The following is a 20,158-nucleotide window of genomic DNA, read 5'->3' on the forward strand; positions in this document are numbered from 1 at the left end:
ATCTCACTCAAATTTGACTTGGAGAGACTGAAACTCACATCAATCTCCAAAAATCCATACCATATATGAAGTGAACAAGGAGAAGAAAACCCAAAATGTGAAGGAGAAAGTCGAGCTGGCTACCTGAGAAGTGACAGAGAGTGAGAGATGGAGGTGGAAAGGGTGAGGTCGTCGTCACCGATGTGGGTGCGTGTGAGAGAGAAGAGAGGAGAGAAGGGCTAAGATAGTGAGACTGGGAAATTGTGAAGGAGGATTTGAGAGAGCTCAGAACGACTAAATAAAAGTGAAAGAGGGGCATAAGGAATAAGAGGAAGAGGAAGAGACTAGAGAGATGAGAGTATTTCAGATAGCAATGACTCAGAAGAAAAAAAAAACTAAGTGAAGGATGGGCAATAAGCTATCAATAGAGAGTTTTTATTGGGGGCATTTGTGATTGGGTATAAAAATAAGGATATTAGTGAATAAATTAAATGAGCCAGGGGTAAAGCCGCTAATTTCCGTAGTTTCAATTCCGTCAATTTTGCCATTGTAGTTTCGTATTTGTAGCAATTCAAGGATATGTTAGTATTCTTGTTAATTTCTTTAACGATGCAAGGGGCAATTTCATCAACTCAAAACCCTTGAGCGTAAAAGCTTGTTTGAAATTCATCCACTAATCCCAATTTTTGAACAACCCTAAACCCAAATGACCAATTTCAAGCCATAATATGAAATTAGGGGAGTATCAGACGAGCTTTTATGCTCAAGAATTTTGGGTTGATGAAATTGCCCCTTGCACTATCAAAGAAATTAATATGAATACTAACTTGTCATTGAATTGCTACAAATTTGAAATTATATTGTCAAAATTGACGAAATTAAACTACATGGTCAAAAGTGGTTGAAATGCCAAACTACAGGGACCAAAGTGACTTTTAGCCATAGTATATTCTCTATATAATTGGCTCATTTGGCTTAGCAAGATACCCATCGGTCGATGCATCAACATGTATATGAAAATTTTCTATATAATTCATATATATCAAGTCTCTTAATTAGTGGTTTAATTAAGTACAAGAATCACAAGATGAGTTAATAATCTTATTACATTTTAATCTTAAGTAATCCGTAATCTTAAGGCCCTACAAAGATGTCCCTCAATTTAGGAATTGGTAGGAAGTAGTAACACAAAATAACCCATTATCAAAAAGCACCAGATCCCGGAAGTAGCTCTTATATAATTGGCCTTTCAATAATAGCAAGTAGCAGAGAGCTCCCAGCATAACTACGTTGGTGGGATATCAAGTTTTAATTAACTTAACCTGTAATTATAGGTTTACTATTACTATGGCTCTGCCCTGCCTAGAGTCCAAAGATGACAGAATCCTAGAAGTAAATAATCTAATTGAATTTCATTACAAGGGGTAGTACTAGTAGGGGTACTACCCTACTACTAGGAATTATTCCATGTCGACAAGGAATGAGTAATTGGCTCTTGCACAGGATAAAATTTTCTGTACTTCAATCAATTACACAGCCATAGACAACCGACCGGGGTCAAAATCATTATCAGGAGGATACACATTTAACGATAACCCTAAATCATTATTGCCAACATAATATAACGCTCTTGAGCAAGTGAACAAATATTACAAGGTTTTCAAAAAGTGAGAGAAAAAAAAAACAAATATTACAAGGTAACAACCCACTGCCACTATATATAATAACAAGCAACTACTTTGAGTGATACCTAAGACCCAATACCCAGCCCCAGCACCACAACAGATAGGTGTTATCTTCTTGCACATACAAGTCAAGACTCTTGGGGTGCCTCAAATCTTGTTGGAGTGTCGATGCCCATCATACAACAAATTCCTGATATTAAGATTATAAGCAAAACGATTCCCTGAAACATCATTGCAAGAAGAAACAACGTCAGGACTCTGCATCTCAGTCATATTATTTGCATATCTGTAAAGAAGAGGAATATATCTGAACATGCAAGTGTGAGTGTGAGGCATCTATGGACCAAAGAAGAGGAAAATAATAAAAAGAATAATTGTGGAATGGACATTCCGACTTCCCGAGGACAAGTACTAGTTACCAGAGCGCCCATATATATATATATATAGTCCCATTTTATTGAGGGATCCCTCAAATAATTTTATTTAAAGGACACCATTTAGGGTCCCCTACAATTTTTTTTTCAACGATCCAAACCATCTATTTTTTAAGTCTACGTCCATAGATCATCCTTGCAAAAAATTAGACAAATCGAAAACCGTTTCGACATCCAATTGTGTCTTACAAAATCAATGAACACGGTGCTTCAAAAAAGTACTACAATTTCAATATTTCAATTGAGTGGTCAAATGATTTCGGATTCAAGTGATTTTTGTAGAGATGATCTTTGAATGAATATCTACAAAATAGACAGTTTAAATTAGTGAAATACAATACAAAGTGGGCCCTACAAGGGTGTCCCTCAAATAACTTATTTGAGGAATCCCTTAACTGAAGCTCCATGTATATTTTATATATATATGCATGGAGTGGCAAAATAAGTCATTTTGTCTGAGAAATATCAGAGTACAATGTGGAACGTAGAGAGATAGGAAGAAGCAATCATGCGGCTGTGGCAACAGCAGCAACACTAGCCATTACTACCAATCACCCCTTTGCTACCTGCTGCTGCTGCTTTATTGCACTTACCATGTGCCTGATTTTGGAAGAAGCAATCATGAAGAATTGTTACTTTGCTCTTACCATCACCCAAGAAATCTTGGAACAGACTGTTATGGCTCCAACAAATCGGAACAGTTGGGATTTCATGTCAAGTTTTGGCTCTACGACTCAAATCTTTCAGTTCGTAAGTTTAAAATATTCACTGACCACCTAATATGTGTCACTCTTGGGCGTATGGACATGTAAATGTCACTAAGCATTAGGAACGGTTCCACAGTTCTTCCTTAAACAATCAAAAGGGGGGAAGTAATGAAGAGAGAGAGAGAGAGAGAGAGAGAGAGAGAGAGAGATATATATATATATATATATATATATATATATGTCTCTACAAGCTCATTGATAAGAAGCAGTCAGATGGGTCAGTTTGAAATGCATCAGTAACTCATGCCACAAAATCAATGAACCATGTGGAGCAAAGTAAAAATTTGTGCAAGATAAGAAGAAAGGTACAATAACATATGTTCGAGAAGTACTTAACAAAAAAAGATCTGAATAAGTCATCCTCTGTGTATAACTAAGTAAAGTTGTTACAACATTTTATTTAAGCAAATCTTCAAAAGAAATGTTGACGAAATAAAGAAACTAGAATGTATGCAAAATGCAGAAGCTACAAACTCTGAAAAATTGTATAAGCTACAAACTCTAAAAAATTGTAGAAGCTACAAACACTTAACCATAGAATAGAAAACATGAAAAATGTGGAAGAAGGATACTTACAACTAGAAGTCCCTCTAGAAGAGATGATTTGATCTGACAAACTTCATCACAGGCTGTTGAATTGGCTGATGCATTTCCTGAAGCACTTTCAGCAAGAAACCTTTGCAATTCTCGATAAGAAGGATATTGGATTGACTTACTGGGATCTGAAACATATAGAACTCCATATTTTGCCCCAGACTGATCCATGGAACTAATAAGCTCGGAAAAAATTTTACCTGCACAATTGAAATATTTGCATGACAGTGTCCTAGACCAGTGTGACTTGTGTACACAACCAAAGAACTTCCATGATTTATATGCATTATTACATACTAACAGTTTCAACTTAACATACCCTCCGTATGTGTTTGGTCAAGTTCTTTGGAAGAACCAGATTCTTTATGGCAGAACACAACCAAATCTACTTCTCCATTGGATCTCTTCTCCGTCCTTGAACCAAGATAATCCTGCACAATGTTATTGAGGAAAAAAGATATCAGATCTTTTTCATAGACCTAAAAAGTGTATAGTATAACACATAATTGTCAAATTGATTTACATGGAATGATTGCAGGTTTGCAAGCTTTTGAAAATTTTCACCCTCAATAGAGCACGACTCCAAGAAAGCAACGTTACTGAATCCAAAATCCTGCCCACAAGTCTCCGAAATCCCTGACACCAAAGAATTTTCCATAGCATCCTCCTCTGGTGCAGCAACATATGGGAAGGCCATTGAGAAATTGGATCCTGTGAAAGAACCCTGTTCAAAACCATGGAATGGTAGCTATTAAAGCAGAAATTTTCATCATAAATTTCAACCAAAAGTCATATGCAATTAGGCAAACTCTATACTTACTTTGAGCAAGTCCACAAGGGCTGGATCTGCATGTTTGTTTGCAGGAATATCTGAAGATTGTAACTAAGAAAACAAAGGTATTAATTTAGTAGCACTAGATATAGACACAACAGCAAAAGGTTTTCACTGTACTGCTTTGTAAATAAAAAACCTCACCCAAAAAGTGAAAGCTGTATCAATTATGACTCTGAAAGATCTAATTGGTTCTCAGAGAGTGTGATGCTTATAATCATTTAAAAATGTCTAGGAAGTTAAAATACCAATTTCATGTTATTTCCTTGGTCTTGTACTTTATGCAAAGCAAGCAACTGTTTTGATTCTAGAAAAGCAGTCACAATTAAGTCCCATAAAATATAAACACATAAAGTAGCTAGACATGTAAGCAAACAAGAGCAAATTACTCAGCACTGTATTTCATTCTCGTCACTGCAAAGGATTTTCAAATATGAAGTAGATTTTAAAGGATTGGGAACATGTATAGGGAAGTTACACGACGAAAAGAATAAATCAAACTTCTTACCTCTCTACCAACGAAGACAAGAGCCAGCTCCAAAGGCTGATGAAATTTGTTTCCAGAGCACTATGAAGTTGAAAACAAATACATACATACAACTTAGAAGACAATATCAATAGTGCTAAAAACTTAAGAATGCAAAACAAATATAAAACCAAAGAGACAACTTCTCTCTTTTAGAAGTTCATATGAAACAAGTATAAAAAGTAAAAAACTAACTGCAGTAAACTATCACTGTAAAAAAGGAAAACAACATACTAGTACGTTTGACCAGCCACCTTCTGAAAGAACAGACTTAGCTAAATCCTTTGGAGAGATAGTCTGATAATTTATAGCTGCCTTCACTCTGTTGTGTGAAAGCATGTAATCAGTACACAAAGAAGAACAAAGGGCACTATAATATGGGCCAAATAATTTTTTTAATGAAATTAAAAATCACGTAAACGATGCATGCTACCAATGCCCCTATCATTTGACAAAATCACAAAGTGGACAGTATATCACCATCAAAAGAGATACCGCATGCAGAAAAGACAACATTGTTTGACTGTATCCAAGAGTTTGATGGTAAATCAGTTTTTAATTTCCTTTTTTTTTTCTCAAGAGCTAAATTAAAAATATATAAAATGCTTCCCTCGAAGAGTATCCCGAACACCTCACTCTCCTCTCCCAGGTCATCTTTTGCCTCCTCAAAGTACCTAGACAATTTTAAGCCCCTTAGGGTCACCATTTCTCTGAGGAAGAAACTGAAAGTGATAAGTTGCTGAAATTTTCAAGGAGCGAAAATTCAAGTTTCCAAGCTTGAAACTGAACCTTAAAGACTAGATTAGCACACACTATGATTGCAGTCCGACTACAAGATGTTTCTTAAAGAACTAACAAAATAGATGAAATGTCGAGAATACAACTGAAAACATGATGTAACTTTACAAAATAACCAAAACTCCAGAGTAATTATTTCAGATCCTGCTTGATACTTGTTAACACAATTATTTCAGTTGATCCTTGCATTAACAACTGAAAACATGTTCAATTTGATAAAGTATCACCGTCTTTGATACTTCTTAATAGAAAAAAGAATATAAAATGTCAAAAGTTGTCAATATTGGAGGCAAAAAGAATAGGAACACATATATCATTGAATTAACCATATTGCATCACACCTATTAGCTAAATCCAACAAAAAGTTGGATAGAAGAAAAGGGGAGTTTTAGTTAAAAGGGAAACTACAACTGCAGAATGTAGTGCAGCATCCCTCCATTAACCAAGAAATGTCAAGTGTTTTCCTGAGTAGATCCTCACTTTAGTGGCAACTTATGAGTTGATCCACCCACACATCTTGCTTTTACTAGTCAATCTCAACCGGAAGCCACTCCACAATTTAGAGAAAAATAGAGGAACAAAAAAGAATGATTTAGCAAGAACTACTCGTTATTTCAAATTGAAAGGAAATTAATTTGATAGAAAGTCGAGCATTAGTGTATGTCAAATTCTCTTTTCTTTTTTTTCGCCCTCCAAATATAAATAAAAGTGACGTATATACTTGTAAAAGAAAGGCAGCAACTGGTTGTGTTAAAGTATTTTCAGAAGTTCGGGCAAAAAAACAGAGCAGCCTAAGACTCTGAAACTTGACTTGATTTATAAAGTAGTAAGCTGAAGTAGTACATACTGATGGTAATGAGGTGACCAGAGGAAAGCTGGCACTGTGGAAGTGGAAGGCAAGGGAAACCCCGAGAGAATCTGAGGCGCAACAAGCAAAGCCACCAAACATAGTAGCAAAGGCAGAGCTGCCTTCATCTTTGGTCCTGCACATATGGATCAGATTGAGCAAATCACGGATCAAATCATGCCATATTTGTTTACATCGCATTCGAATCTACCTTTGATGCATACATACACAAACTGAAGCAGAGATCGATTTAAGAATTAAGATAACAAATCTCATTTATAAGTACAATTCAAAAACACGAAATGCAAATCCAAACGAAGAAAATAACATTAACAAAACATAGATCGATCACCTGAGGGCTGAGGCTGAGGCTGAGAATTTTGATGGTTTTATCGGAAATTATAGAAATCAAAATCTGCAAAATCAATTAAGTTATGGCCGTCGTCTCCTTGGATACGGGGAGATTGGGGAAGGAGCACTTCGGATGTCAAACCAGGCCCACGGACAAGGCTCGTTGTTCATAAGTTTGGGCCCAATCCGGCCTGCTTTGCTTTTTCTTTCTATTGGTAAAATCCCGCCTGCTTTGCAACCACCAGGCCCATTAAATTGTCCTTTTCCCCTTTTTTTTTTTTAAAAAAAATTTTGAATTTTTGTTTGCAATATTATTAATTTGACCAAAAAAGATAAATGATATATTGTGCACAAGATTTCTATCAGCAATTGAGCATAAGTTGGAGCTTTTAATCTGTTCAACTCCAGCATGCATTTGAATTTGATGTATGCATGCATGCTACTTGGGTCATGAGGCCCAATAGCATTATAACACATGTACAACTTTTTTTTTTTAATTAAAAAAATTCGTGAACCATGCTACCATACATGACACACCCACCTCCTTGTTGCAGTTACTAACCCAACAGTCAACCATCCATTTAAATATTTAAAACTATAACATGTGTGGTAAAATCATTGACAGTAAGCAAGAGGTTTGTAATTAATAGGAGCATTTATTTATGCACCCAAAGTCTTAAGTTTATAATTCAATTCCTCCTTTGTTTAATATCGCTAGATATAGATTCTATTCCCCCTTCCTTATTAGACCTTGTATCATTGATGGCAAGGATGACTGGATCCTGACTAGCGAGGATCCTTAGTATTTATCCATGGACTAAATCCTTTTTAAACCTTCTTTAACAGTTAGCTGGAATGAATGATGATGATCTTCCCTCAACCGATTGGAGTGAGTGAGAACTATATTTATTATCGTTAATTACTATATATATATCAGTCCCCTTCTATTGAGGGATCCTTCAAATAATTTTATTTGAGGGATGTCCTTTAGAGTACTTTACAATTTTTTTTTTCTAATGATCCAAACCATATATTTTTTAGGTCTTCATTCATAGATTATCCTTACAAAAAATTAGACAAATCGGAAATCGTTTCGGCATCCAATTGTGTCCTACAAAATCAATGAACAAGGTGCTTTAAGAAAGTACTAAAATTTCAATAACTCAATTGAATGGTCAAATGATATCGGATTCAAGTGATTTTTTGTAGAGATGATCTCTGAATGAGTATCTACAAAATAGACGGTTTGGATTAGTGAAATACAATCCGGAATGGGCCCTACAAGGAGTGTCCCTCAAATATTATTTGAGAGATCCCTCAATGGAAGCTCTATATATATATATATATATATATATGAATTTTTGAGACGTACGTATAGACAGACAGATTGCTATTGGATTGATTGATTGATGTAAAGTACAGAGATTATGAGTTTGCAGAGACCAGCTCGGGAGGAAGGGCAAAACTTGTGAAGCCTCCCGCTTTTGTCATGTGAATGCTATTAAGGCTATCTCTATCTAGTATCTAGAGGCGCTGGTTGGTTCAAAAATATAGCATAACTAAAATCCCACCCCACCGCTCCCACAATTTTCACGTTAACTTGTATATAACATATTGATTTCTATCTCGATCCAGCACCTCATCTTCTTCAGAAATCAGAATCGGATCCCCTGCTGCAACTAGCTAGCTAAAAATTATATATTATTTGAAGCTAGGCTAGGCTAGATGATTTAGTAGCTATATATATATATATATATATATATATAGTTAGTAAGGAGCAGCTTAGCCGATCGATCTGATATATTGTGTCTGATCAATGAGAGACCAGCTGTCCTTGTTTCTGATCAAGAACTCTCTGGGAGCCAAGATGAAGAAAGGGTTGAGAAATTTTTGCAACGACGATGGCTCAACCTCTACCCTCAACCAACATCACAAGATGACCGGCTGCACCGCTGGCCCTGCTGCTGCTGCTGCTCATCATCATCATACTACTTCTACTGCAGCTGATACCTCCTCCACTAACAATATTATTAATCCAGCAGTTCCTGTTGTTCGCTCTCCCACTAATTATGATTATTATTTGCAGCAAAATATTAATCACAATATTGATACTATTGCTTCTTCTAATTATATTAATAATTCAGATCATGATCATAATCATGATCATCATCAGAAAAGCCCGCAGCCGACGTTGGAGGAGATGATATTGCGGTTAGATTTGGAGGAGGAGATAGCGGCAAGATCAAAGTATTCAAAGCTGAAAGACTACAACAAGAACAAGTACTACAAGGGTAGAATGTCTTGCGTCAACAATTCTGATATCTTAAGGTCTGCAAGGAATGCATTAAATCAGTACCCTCGCTTCTCTCTTGATGGCAAGGATGCCATGTACCTCTCCTCCTTCAGAAACAGCTTAGCTGCTGGTGCAGGTGGTGGAAGAAAATCAGACGTATGTTGCAGCAGGCCTAGGAGCGACTGTCGTGGTCGTCTATCAGGGAAAGTAGCATTATATGAGGATGATGATAATGATACAAGTAGTAGTAGTTATAATAAGCCTAGTAGATTGCCTTTGCCAGCCACTTTAGCAGGGGAGAGCGTGGTGTGGTGCAAACCAGGAGTGGTAGCCAAGTTGATGGGGCTAGAGGCCATGCCATTGCCAGTACCTCTACATCATATTGGTGGTGGTAATGGTAATGGTAAAGATCAAAAGCTGGGTATCATCGACGTCATGAACATGAAGAGACGGAATCTCATGATCAGGAAGAGAGCTCAGGAGAGACATGATGAAATGCAGACAAGACTTGTTACTAATAATTAATTATATGGATATATATATATATATATATATATATGAATGCCAATGGTATTATATGCATGCACTGTGATCTCTCACTCACAGATCTATTTATTATTAATAAGAAAGCAGCAGTGCCAGTGGTTTACATTATAATTCGTCAACAGCTTCCAAAACTACTGCTACTTCTACTGCAGGTTATTATTTTTGGCAAAGCAATAGTATTAGTGTCTGTATTATATATCATGGTGCTGCAATTGTCACATTGCACAACAAACCCTCTCAACCATGATCTTGAAGGCTAATATTCTCCTCTGTTTCGAATTTTGTACGCTGAATTCACGACTGATAGTCCGTCCATAAGATGTTGTCTGCAACGTTCCTAAGAATAACAATGGAAGTGGCAGCATAATCAATTCAAGTTTGATACGATGATTGAGTAATGACTATAACAATAACTATGAATATTTGTGGTTATAAGTTGTAACCAAACCAATGAATTTTCTTTTGAAAGAAACCATAAATCAAATGATCGTGGTATGAAGACTAATAATAATGATCAGGTGAGAGCAGCGGGTCCTGTGACAGGCTCTCCGTAGAGAACAGACTCAATGCCGATGACAATGAAGACTAATAATAATGATCAGTACTAGACATCATCACAAAGGATTGACTAGTTTATCACAAACACATTTTTCTCACTTGGTGCAGCTAGCGAGAACCTCAATGCCGATGACAGATGTATATATAATATATATCTATCCTCTACGCCTGATGTAGACCTAAATAAATATGTAGTATTTTCATATAAACACAACCAGCACAGCATGTGTAAGTGGAAAAGGAGCTGCCTATATGATCCCGCTGAATGAAGCATTGCGCAAAACATGATGGAAATAGTGTCGCAAGAAGAGCATGCTAGCGTGGGTACATTTTGCTCTGTTACCATGTTAACTAATTTGGGATAAAACTCCAAGGGGTCGTTTGATACGAAGGATTGTCATGGACTGGACTAAATAATAAGACTGTCTTGGATTGGCTTGGCTTGGCCTAAGGTGGATAACACTTGTATTGCGTTTGGTATATGTTGGACTAGTACTAGATTTTTTTTATTTTTTGAATTTTTGAATTTTTAAAAATATATCAAAGTGAATTTATTATTATTTTTTTTTACTTTTCTTCTCTCTCTCTCTCTCTCCGCATCTCAACACTTTCTTCTTCCTCCCGCTTGCTTCTTTTTCTCCATCCTCCTCCTCCTATTCTTCTTCTCCATCCCATCTCCTTCGCCTCTTCTTCTAATTCTATTTTTTCTCCTTGTTTTTTTTTTCTGAATTTTTTTCTCTTTGCTTTTTTTTTTTTTCGAATTTTTTTCTATTTGCATCTTCTCAATCTACTTTGTCTTCTACTTCTCCCTTTACTTGCGCTATCGTCGTCGTCTCACAATCGCCATCGTTGCACAGCCACTATCGTTCACAATCCATAGTTCAAGCTGCGAAGTCATTGTCTCTCATCGATGCTTGTCGAAATTGATTGAAATTGGCTGCGTGTGCCTTTGACAGTCGGGGATTGGATCAGTTGCAGGCGCTGGGATGGTAGGTGGTTATGGATGTCGCTTGGGTGGTCGGAGGTTGTGGGTAGCACTTGGGTGGTTGCAGGCGCTTTGGTTGTTGCAGGCGCTTGGGTCTCGGGACTGTCTAGTCCGCCCTTTCCAAGCGGGTCTCACTAAGAACACCTAAGGAGGTGTTTTTGGTGGGCCAGTATTAACAGTCCCACTTAAAATTAGAACCAAGTGAAAACAAACATGAGATAAAAATTTGTCTAGTCCAATCCAAGCTAAGAAGGTGTAACAAACAAGCCCCAAAGGTCATAGGACAGCTTTTCATCATCCAAATGCCAACCCAAAAGTAAATCAGATTATAGAGAGAAAAAGTGAAAATTTATCAAATAATGGGGTACAGAAATGGTTAATCAATCAATAAGGTCAAATTGGGCATCTGATTGTTGCTAATAATGTATACTGTTATTGTTAGACCAAGTCCAAGTCACGAGCAGATTGTTATTGATAAGTCAGTTGTGGATTTGAATTTGAATAGTTGATATGCTGATAATGTTATTTTGTAATTGAGCTGATCCCTTGTTTATTGGAACAGCTCTTGTATTTTGAATTGTAAGTTATCAATACTTTAATATAAATACGTGCTTACACCAGAGTTACTGGTGTAGCCTTTTCTCTCATTTCCTAAGTCTTTCATGGTATCTAGAGCTCTTATTATCTAACGATTTTTTTTTCCACGTTTCCCATGGCCAACTCTGATGGCTATGCCCTTCCTACCAATGACCAAAATCTTCCAAATACCAACACCACCAATGACCAAAATCCTTCGTCCACCATCAACAACCAACCTCATCAGCCTCCACTTGCTGTTTTCCACCATCATTACTATCAAATTGACCCGCTCCAAATACCCACTGTGGTTGGCTCAAATTTCTCCAATTCTTCGTAGTCGTGATCTTTTTGGCTACGTTGATGGCACAATCCTTTGTCCTCCCAAGTCCCTTCTTGGGACTGCCGAAAATGTCGTCAACCCTTCTTATCTCTCTTGAATCCAGCAAGACCAGACAATATTGAGTTGGATAAACAACTCACTCACTCCGTCTATATTGTCTACTGTGGCGTTGTCTCTCACATCTCGTCAATCCTGGTTATCTCTGGAATGTCACTATGCATCCACCTCTCACAACCGCATCCTTCATTTGCACAATCAACTCATTCGCACCACCAAAGGGACTTGTCCATTTCAGATTACCTGGACAAAATCAACTCGATTGCAGTTACTGGTGTAGCCTTTTCTCCCATTTCCTAAGTCTTTCAGTTATGTCCATCTTCCTAACTATATTCTATAATCTTGCCATTTACATAATTCTTTAATCTTCTCCAATCCTATCCTATGTCGTACCTACCTCCGGATCTGTCATCTCTGCATATAAATAAACAATGCATGCATTCCATCTTTTTTTCCCTTCATTATCCTTTATCAGTACCAAATCAAGCTATACTACTGTATCTGTATTACATATCGTACTTCACTAGTGAATAGTGATTGTTGACTATGCTGGTTTTGGTTTTGGTTTCAGTACGTACACCTTTCATTAGCTTGTCCCTGTAAGCTTTCCTCCCTACTTGATCAATCTACTAGCCTAATTGAGGGTGGTGATGCATTATGCAGGTGATGCTTGTGGTTGTGGGAATCTTTATAGCCAGGGGAATATGGAATAAACAAGCTACTCTGAGTAGTGTTGCTGGGAAAAAGATGGAGCTTTTGAGTTTAGTTCTGAAACAAAGCATGCGGAGGAGATTGAGAGACCAAAGATATGGAGATTAGATAGAGAAGAAGATATATATATGGAGAGAGAGAGAGAGAGAGAGAGAGAGCTATGAAGAAGACAGGGAGAGCGTGAGAGGGGGGTGAGCTTGTTGTGTTAAAGCCGGCTAGGGTAACATCATATTAGATTATGAGTAGGGGTGGGCACTCAAATCGGCGAACCGAAAATCTGAGCCGAATCACACCAAACCAAACCGGAAAAAAAAATCGAGTTGACCAAAAAGTCAACAACCAGTCAAAAATCGAACCAGACCGGTTTGGACCAGTTCCATGTCTTCAAAAACCGAACCGGTCAAATTAAAAAAATATATAATTTCAATATATATTTATATTAAATGCTATATTTTTAATTTCACTAAAAAAACTTAATATTTATCCAAGTTCAATGTCCAAATATCTCTTTTTTCTAACTCTAATATTTATTTTTTATATGAAATTGAATAATTTGTTAATTATCAAGTAAAAAAATAATATTTCAATTGAGAATTGTATTAAAAAATAATTTAAAAAAACAATTTTTAGAATCCGGTTTAAAACCAAATCGGACCGAAACCTGTTCAAACCGAACCAGACAATTTTTGAATTTTTTTATTAAAACTGAACCGAACCAAACCGGATGAATAATACTGAATCGATTCTAATTTGAGGCAAAAACCGGTCCAAATCGAACCGTACCCACCTTTAATTATAAGTATATTATAATTATATATATTATATACTTATTAATTCAAACATAAATGTATAATACTTCTAGGCCAGGTTCAAGGATGGGGACGCCATTACCATCCTCGGCTCGGACCTGTTGGGGAAATTATTTTTTTTTGGGGATCCCCATACCCGTACCAGATTTGCCTCCGAAAACTGCCCCCATTAGGGCCGGGGACCGGACCCGATGGGAATTTTGCCATCCCTATCTGATATTTACAATAAGCAATATGGGTGGAGCTGGTGACGTGGTTGGTGGTTGTGTGTCCTTTAAATCCGGCAGCTAGCAGGCTATGTCTCGTAACTGGGGTCAAAATTGGCAAAGCAACTCCTACGTACCTTAACTCTCAATTCCTTTCTTTCAAGGTCACAACTAGCGATGGACGCTCTCTCGTCTCCAACAATATTTGTGGCTCCTGTCGAGTTCCCAACTAGTCTTTCAGCTAAACCTGTTGAATAATATAAGTCCCACATCAGAAAATTGACTAAATAAAATACAAGATATAATGAATAGTTCCACTACTAACATTATCGAGGCTTTTTGTGATAAAACTTCATACCTACTAGGCTTTGTAGGTGGTTAAGTTGAGGACAATATTGATATTGCTAGTAGCGGGCCGCTATCCTGTCTCTCTAAAATTTAACATAGTATCAGAGTGGGTTGATTGATTGAGACTAAATTGGGCCTTTACCCTTACCCAATATGTGGTGTTTACATGTTAGTCTTGAATGTTTACACCTACCCCTTATCCAATATGTAATGTTCACATGTTGGGATTGAATGTTTGACTTTGATGTTGACTTGGCTCCACGTGTGGCCCACTATATAATGGTCCCACGTTAAAGGGCATGTTGAAAAATATAAGTCTCACATCGGAAACTTGACTAAATAAAATACAATATATAATGAATTGTTTCACTACTAATATTACCGAGACTTTTTGCGATAAAATCTCATACCAACTGAGATTTGTAGATAATTAAGTTGATGACAATATCAGTGTTACTAGTAGTGAACCGCTATCCCATCTTTGTAAAATTTAACAAAACCTACACTGCAACCCACAACTATCTAACTCCTAATTAACCCAAGCCCCACGTCTAGGGGTGGGCATCAATCCGGCCGATCCGGTCAATCCGGCCGAACCGATTATATTGGATTGGTTTGGTTTGGTTTTGACCAAAGAAAAAGTCAACATTTTGAAAAACCGAACCGAACCGGTTTGGTTTGGTTCAGCTGTGGTTTGAGAGTTTTAAAAACTGTCCTAAACCGAACCGGACCGATTATAAATCAATTTATTATTTATTTAATTTAGTTTACATGTGGCAAGGTTTGAGTGGTTATTTAAGAGTGTACCATGTACCCTGCAACACTTGATTGGACTCCAAAACTACAACTCACGGGTGCAGCACTTGGGAAGATACAAGTGTGGAGAATTGCCACCAAACCACCAGTCCTATTTTTTCCTTTGTAATAACTATATAATTAAGCACAATAAGATTGTATTTCTTTGAGAATCATGTTCTCTAATAATTATTATTGCTTGCAGCTTCTTTTCTTTGTATGTTTTTTCTTTACCTCTTGTATGATTAGTGAATGTTTTATGCGTTTGATATTAGGGAACTTGAGAATGAACATGTTCGGTGACACAGAGAAAATGATGTTTTCTTTTATGCTAAACCGGCCGAACCAAACCGTACCGAACCGGATATGAATGGTTTGGTTTGGTTCGGTTTTCATTTTAATTTTAGCTCAAACCGAACCACACCAAACTGTAAAAGTTTAATTGGTTCAGCTGTGGTTTGAGGGTGAAACCGGACCAAACCGAACCGTGCCCACCCCTACCCACGTCCCTCCACACCTAACCCAATTAAAATCCGAATGCCAAATGCCACGATCCATTCTTCTTGTGTTTCCCTAATCTTTTCCCCCATCACTTCACATTATTTATTCTATAGGCATTATCAAAGTAGTTCCTCCATTAAAAAAGAAAAAGAAAAAGTAGTTTCTCAATCAGGTATATATCATGACTGGTGGGCCTTCCCTTTTTAAAATGGCCCTCCTTTGTCTGTTTTTCTCAATCGTCTGATGAGTGACTTATTGTTGTTGGGCTTCTTATTAGTGGCACTGTATTTCATACTCAATAGTTAGGTTAGGTACCATTTTCATATTCATAATCAAATTTGTTGAGAAATGAAAAGCTTGCCCACGAGCTTTTGTTACTTTGTGATTAAGTGTTCTTATAAAGTAAAGTTGATATTCTCATTTCTAAAAGGCCATTCCACACTCCTCCTCACTTTGTATTCTTTTAAGAAGAAGTGCGATATGACAATTCTCCATGTTGTTGTAAATAATTAGGTGTGGAGCCCACATGTTCTTTAGGCTTTGCCTACAAAAGGGTGTGAACCCTTCCTTTGTAAACACACACAGAAATCAGAATGGAGAGCAAACATATCACTACTACAAAAAAGCAAAAAGACGACGGTAAATCACCGTCGTGTATTTGGTTTTTCAATGGTCGTGGAATCCACCGTCATCTTTTCCCTCATAAACCACGACGCTAAATAACCGTCGTTGTTAAACAATACAACGTCATCAAAAAATACAAAACGACGTCTTTGTACTGCAAAAGATCTAAAAAAAGCAATCGATGATGATAATAGACGACCAATTCTCTAAAAAGACCGTCGTTAAAAAGGGAAAATATGACACATATTAAGAGAACAAGGCCGCAAGATAGACATACAACGACGACAATAAAAATACGCCGACGTTAAATATAATTTTCACGACAATAAAAAATATGACGTCTTTAAATACATTAGAAGACGACGTTATTGATACCTACTACGTCGCACATATAAACACAACCGTCGTACAATTAATTTTCCACTTCGATTTTTTGATAAAAGATGACGTGGAAATAGTTGTCAGTGTCATTATTTACGACGTATGTGTTTCTATAGTAGACGTTGAAAAACTAAACAACGTCAGTTACAAATATATGAGAGTCGTATTAAAAAATTTATACGTCCTATTTTCAGAAACAAACAACGACCATAAATATTAGACGTTGTTAAATACAACAACGTCGGAAAACAATAAAAACAGACGTGTTTAGTCTGCTAAAGTTCTACAACGTCTCTTATTTACAAAAAACCGTCGTGAAATAAATTTTCCACTTCGATTTTATCTAAAAAAGATGACGTGGAAATAGTTGTCAGTGTCATTATTTACGACGTATACATTTATATAGTCGACGTTGTATTTATATGTATTCATTACTCACGACGCACTTAATAATATAGACGACGTTGAACGTCTAAACAACGTCGGTTCCAAATAAATGAGAGCCGTATTACAGAACATATAGACGGCGTAGATTATGATGGGAGCCGTATTACAAATAACGTCGTTTAATTGTTATTAGACGGCGGTTATAATGAATTTCCGTCGGAATTAATTTCGTTCCTCTTCGTTTATAAAAGAACTTGCGACGTGGAAAATGTATGATGACGTCGTATTTTTTAACGTTCAGATTACATATCTCGTTTTTTAGACGTCGGTATTATGGGATTGGAGTCGTGTTATTTTGAATTACATGGCGGTTCTTTATCCTTCACCGACGTGATATCCTGAATAATTGCTTCACAATAGCGTCGTGGTTCTTCATTGTTACGTTGCTTTAAGACGTCGGTAAATATGCTGAATAACTGATTCACAATAACGTCGTGTTTTATTTGAACGTAGAAAGTGAAGAAATCACATTACAATATATTACAAAATTAATGTCATACACTGCCAATTACATAAGCATCATTCAATCCATATATCTTCACACCCATCTCGAATATTTTGACCGCCTAACTCACCTACCAGTTCATCAAATGTGTCAACATTTGGCATCCCTCTAGTAAATGGCTCACACTCAATTATCACATCACCTAATACTTCATCACCAATAACATCATTATATTCTCTACTAGGCATTGATAACACTACCGACCAACCACGATGCATCGGGTCGTCAACAAAAAATATTTGTTTGACTTGAGAAGCCAAAACAAATTGGTCATTCCTATGTCCAATTTTACTCAAATCTACAAGGGTAAATCCAAGTTCGTCGACTACAAGACCAGAACTATCTATCCAATCACACCTAAAGACTGGGATTGTAAACTTTTGGTAGTCAAGGTCCCAAATTTCTTGAATGACACCATAGAAACCCATATTTGAGAGAATTGGGTTTTTATCCTTGGCACTAGCAACTTGCATGGTATGTGCAAGTAAATAAACTCCACTATTTTGAGTTGTCCGCACATCATCTTGTGCCTTGATATTGAATTTAATACCTTTAATAAGATAGCTCCTATATAATGGCACTGACATGTTTGGACCAGCTGCTAGCCACCTTAAATTTTCTGATACGCCATGATTGTCTTCCTCAAGTTCACTTTGAACCTGCAAATTAATCATATCTTAATTCAATCTAACATATAAATAAGAAGAAAATTAAAAGAGAAATATGTTATTCAACAACATATACCTTGAAGCATAGCCATTGAATGAAAGTGCTATTGTGCTTATCCTGCAGCCACTTTGTTCTCTTTCTAAATTTTGGATAAGCAGTCTTGATGTGGATCATATGTTGCCTACATGACACGAAAAATTCAAGCATTACGGTCCTAAATATAGAAGATAAACATAAGAAATAATTTAAAATGGAAACTTAAAGAATAAAGCTCATACGTACTCGATATAAGGTAGGACTTCCTCCGTATTCTCCAAGACATATAGATGTGCTTGATTCAACAGGTCCTGATCAACTACGCTCACTGTGCAACCTGATAATGGCTTTGAAAGTCCCATCTTTTGGCTTGAAGGCACTCCAACTGTACTAACATCAGATAAATGTTGAGTACAACACTCTACCGCTTCTTCAGCTATATACCGCTCAGCAATGCAACCTTCGGGACGAGTACGATTCTGAACATACCCCTTCAGAACTTTCATATATCTTTCAAACGGATACATCCACCTAAAATATACTGGCCCACATAGACGAACTTCTCTGACAAGATGTACTACTAGATGAACCATGATATCAAAGAATGAAGGGGGAAAGTACTTCTCAAGCAAACACAGAGTAACTACTACATCTTCTTCCAACTTATCTAGCTTGGAAACATCAACAGTCTTTGCACATATAGCATTGAAGAAGAAGCACAAACGAGTTATTGCATACCTTGCAGGCTTCTCCAAAACAGAACGAATTGCCACAGGGAGCAATTGTTGCATTAAGGTATGACAATCATGTGATTTAAGGCCAAGAAGTCTTGAATCTTGTACAGATACAAGATTTTTAATATTTGAAGAATAACCTTCAGGGACCTTCATACCATAGAAAGAATTGCAAACCTCTCTCTTCTCTGCTCTTGACAAATTCCAAGGCCCAGGAGGCAAACGAGTACGTCTTTCTCCATACTCGGGTTGCAAATCAGTTTTGACCCCCATGTTCAATAAATCTAATCGAGCAGCAATCCCATCTTTATTTTTTCCAGGGATCTCCAGCAATGTACCAATGATACTATCGCAAACATTCTTCTCAATGTGCATAACATCTAGGGCATGCCTCACAGGAAGGTATTTCCAATACTCGAGATCAAAGAATATTGATTTCTTCTTCCAACAAACTCTGTCACCATTTTCAACCATATGCAGCACTTCTTCTCCGGTTAATGGCTCTGGAGGTATGCCATATTCAGGTTTCCCATTAAAAGCTGCACGTTGCCTCCTATATGGATGATTGATTGGTAACCATTTTCTATGCCCAATGTAACAAATTTTGTGGCCATTTTTCAACCTGTGACTAGGTGTATCATCGCCGCATATTGGACAAGCTTTATATCCTTTAACAACACAACCAGATAAGTTTCCATAGGCGGGGAAATCATTAATTGTCCACATTAATGCAGCTCTGAGTGTAAAGTATTCTCCATTATGTGCATCATACACTCCTCTAATCCCAACCCACAAGGATTTTAAATCATCAATCAAAGGCTCCAAGTAGACGTCTATATCATTTCCGGGTTGTTTAGGACCGGAAATCAATAAGGTTAACATCATGAACTTTCGTTTCATGCACAGCCATGGAGGGAGATTATATGTAACTAAGATAACCGGCCAACAAATATATCTGCTACTTAGAGAACTGTGGGGATTGAATCCATCAGATGAAAGAGCCAATCTCAAGTTTCTCGGCTCATTACCAAACTCAGGCCATTTATCATCAAGAAGTTTCCAAGACGGGGAATCCGCCGGATGAGACATCTGACCGTCAATTGATTTTCTAGCAACATGCCACCAAGTCAAACTCTTAGCTGTCTCATGTGATTGAAACATCCTTTTAAACCTTGGAATTGGGGGAAAATACCACACCACCTTCGCTGGCACACCCTCTTT

The 20,158-nt window shown here is 37.1% G+C and overlaps 2 protein-coding genes across 2 annotated transcripts; one reads left to right on the plus strand and one right to left on the minus strand.

The window, feature by feature from the left end:
* LOC18774654 lies at positions 1,482-6,947 on the minus strand. Its single transcript, XM_007205509.2, has 9 exons — positions 6,815-6,947; positions 6,463-6,598; positions 5,052-5,139; positions 4,800-4,859; positions 4,280-4,342; positions 3,983-4,183; positions 3,779-3,890; positions 3,442-3,659; positions 1,482-1,885 (listed from the first exon to the last, which is right to left on the minus strand). The coding sequence occupies exons 2-9, from the start codon at positions 6,588-6,590 to the stop codon at positions 1,793-1,795; spliced, it is 963 nt and encodes a 320-aa protein (XP_007205571.1). The 5' UTR covers positions 6,591-6,598; positions 6,815-6,947; the 3' UTR covers positions 1,482-1,792.
* LOC18775144 lies at positions 8,460-9,808 on the plus strand. Its single transcript, XM_007207703.2, has one exon. The coding sequence runs from the start codon at positions 8,630-8,632 to the stop codon at positions 9,629-9,631; it is 1,002 nt and encodes a 333-aa protein (XP_007207765.1). The 5' UTR covers positions 8,460-8,629; the 3' UTR covers positions 9,632-9,808.

Source organism: Prunus persica, chromosome G6, assembly GCF_000346465.2.
Source record: "Prunus persica cultivar Lovell chromosome G6, Prunus_persica_NCBIv2, whole genome shotgun sequence".
Lineage (NCBI taxonomy): Eukaryota > Viridiplantae > Streptophyta > Magnoliopsida > Rosales > Rosaceae > Prunus > Prunus persica.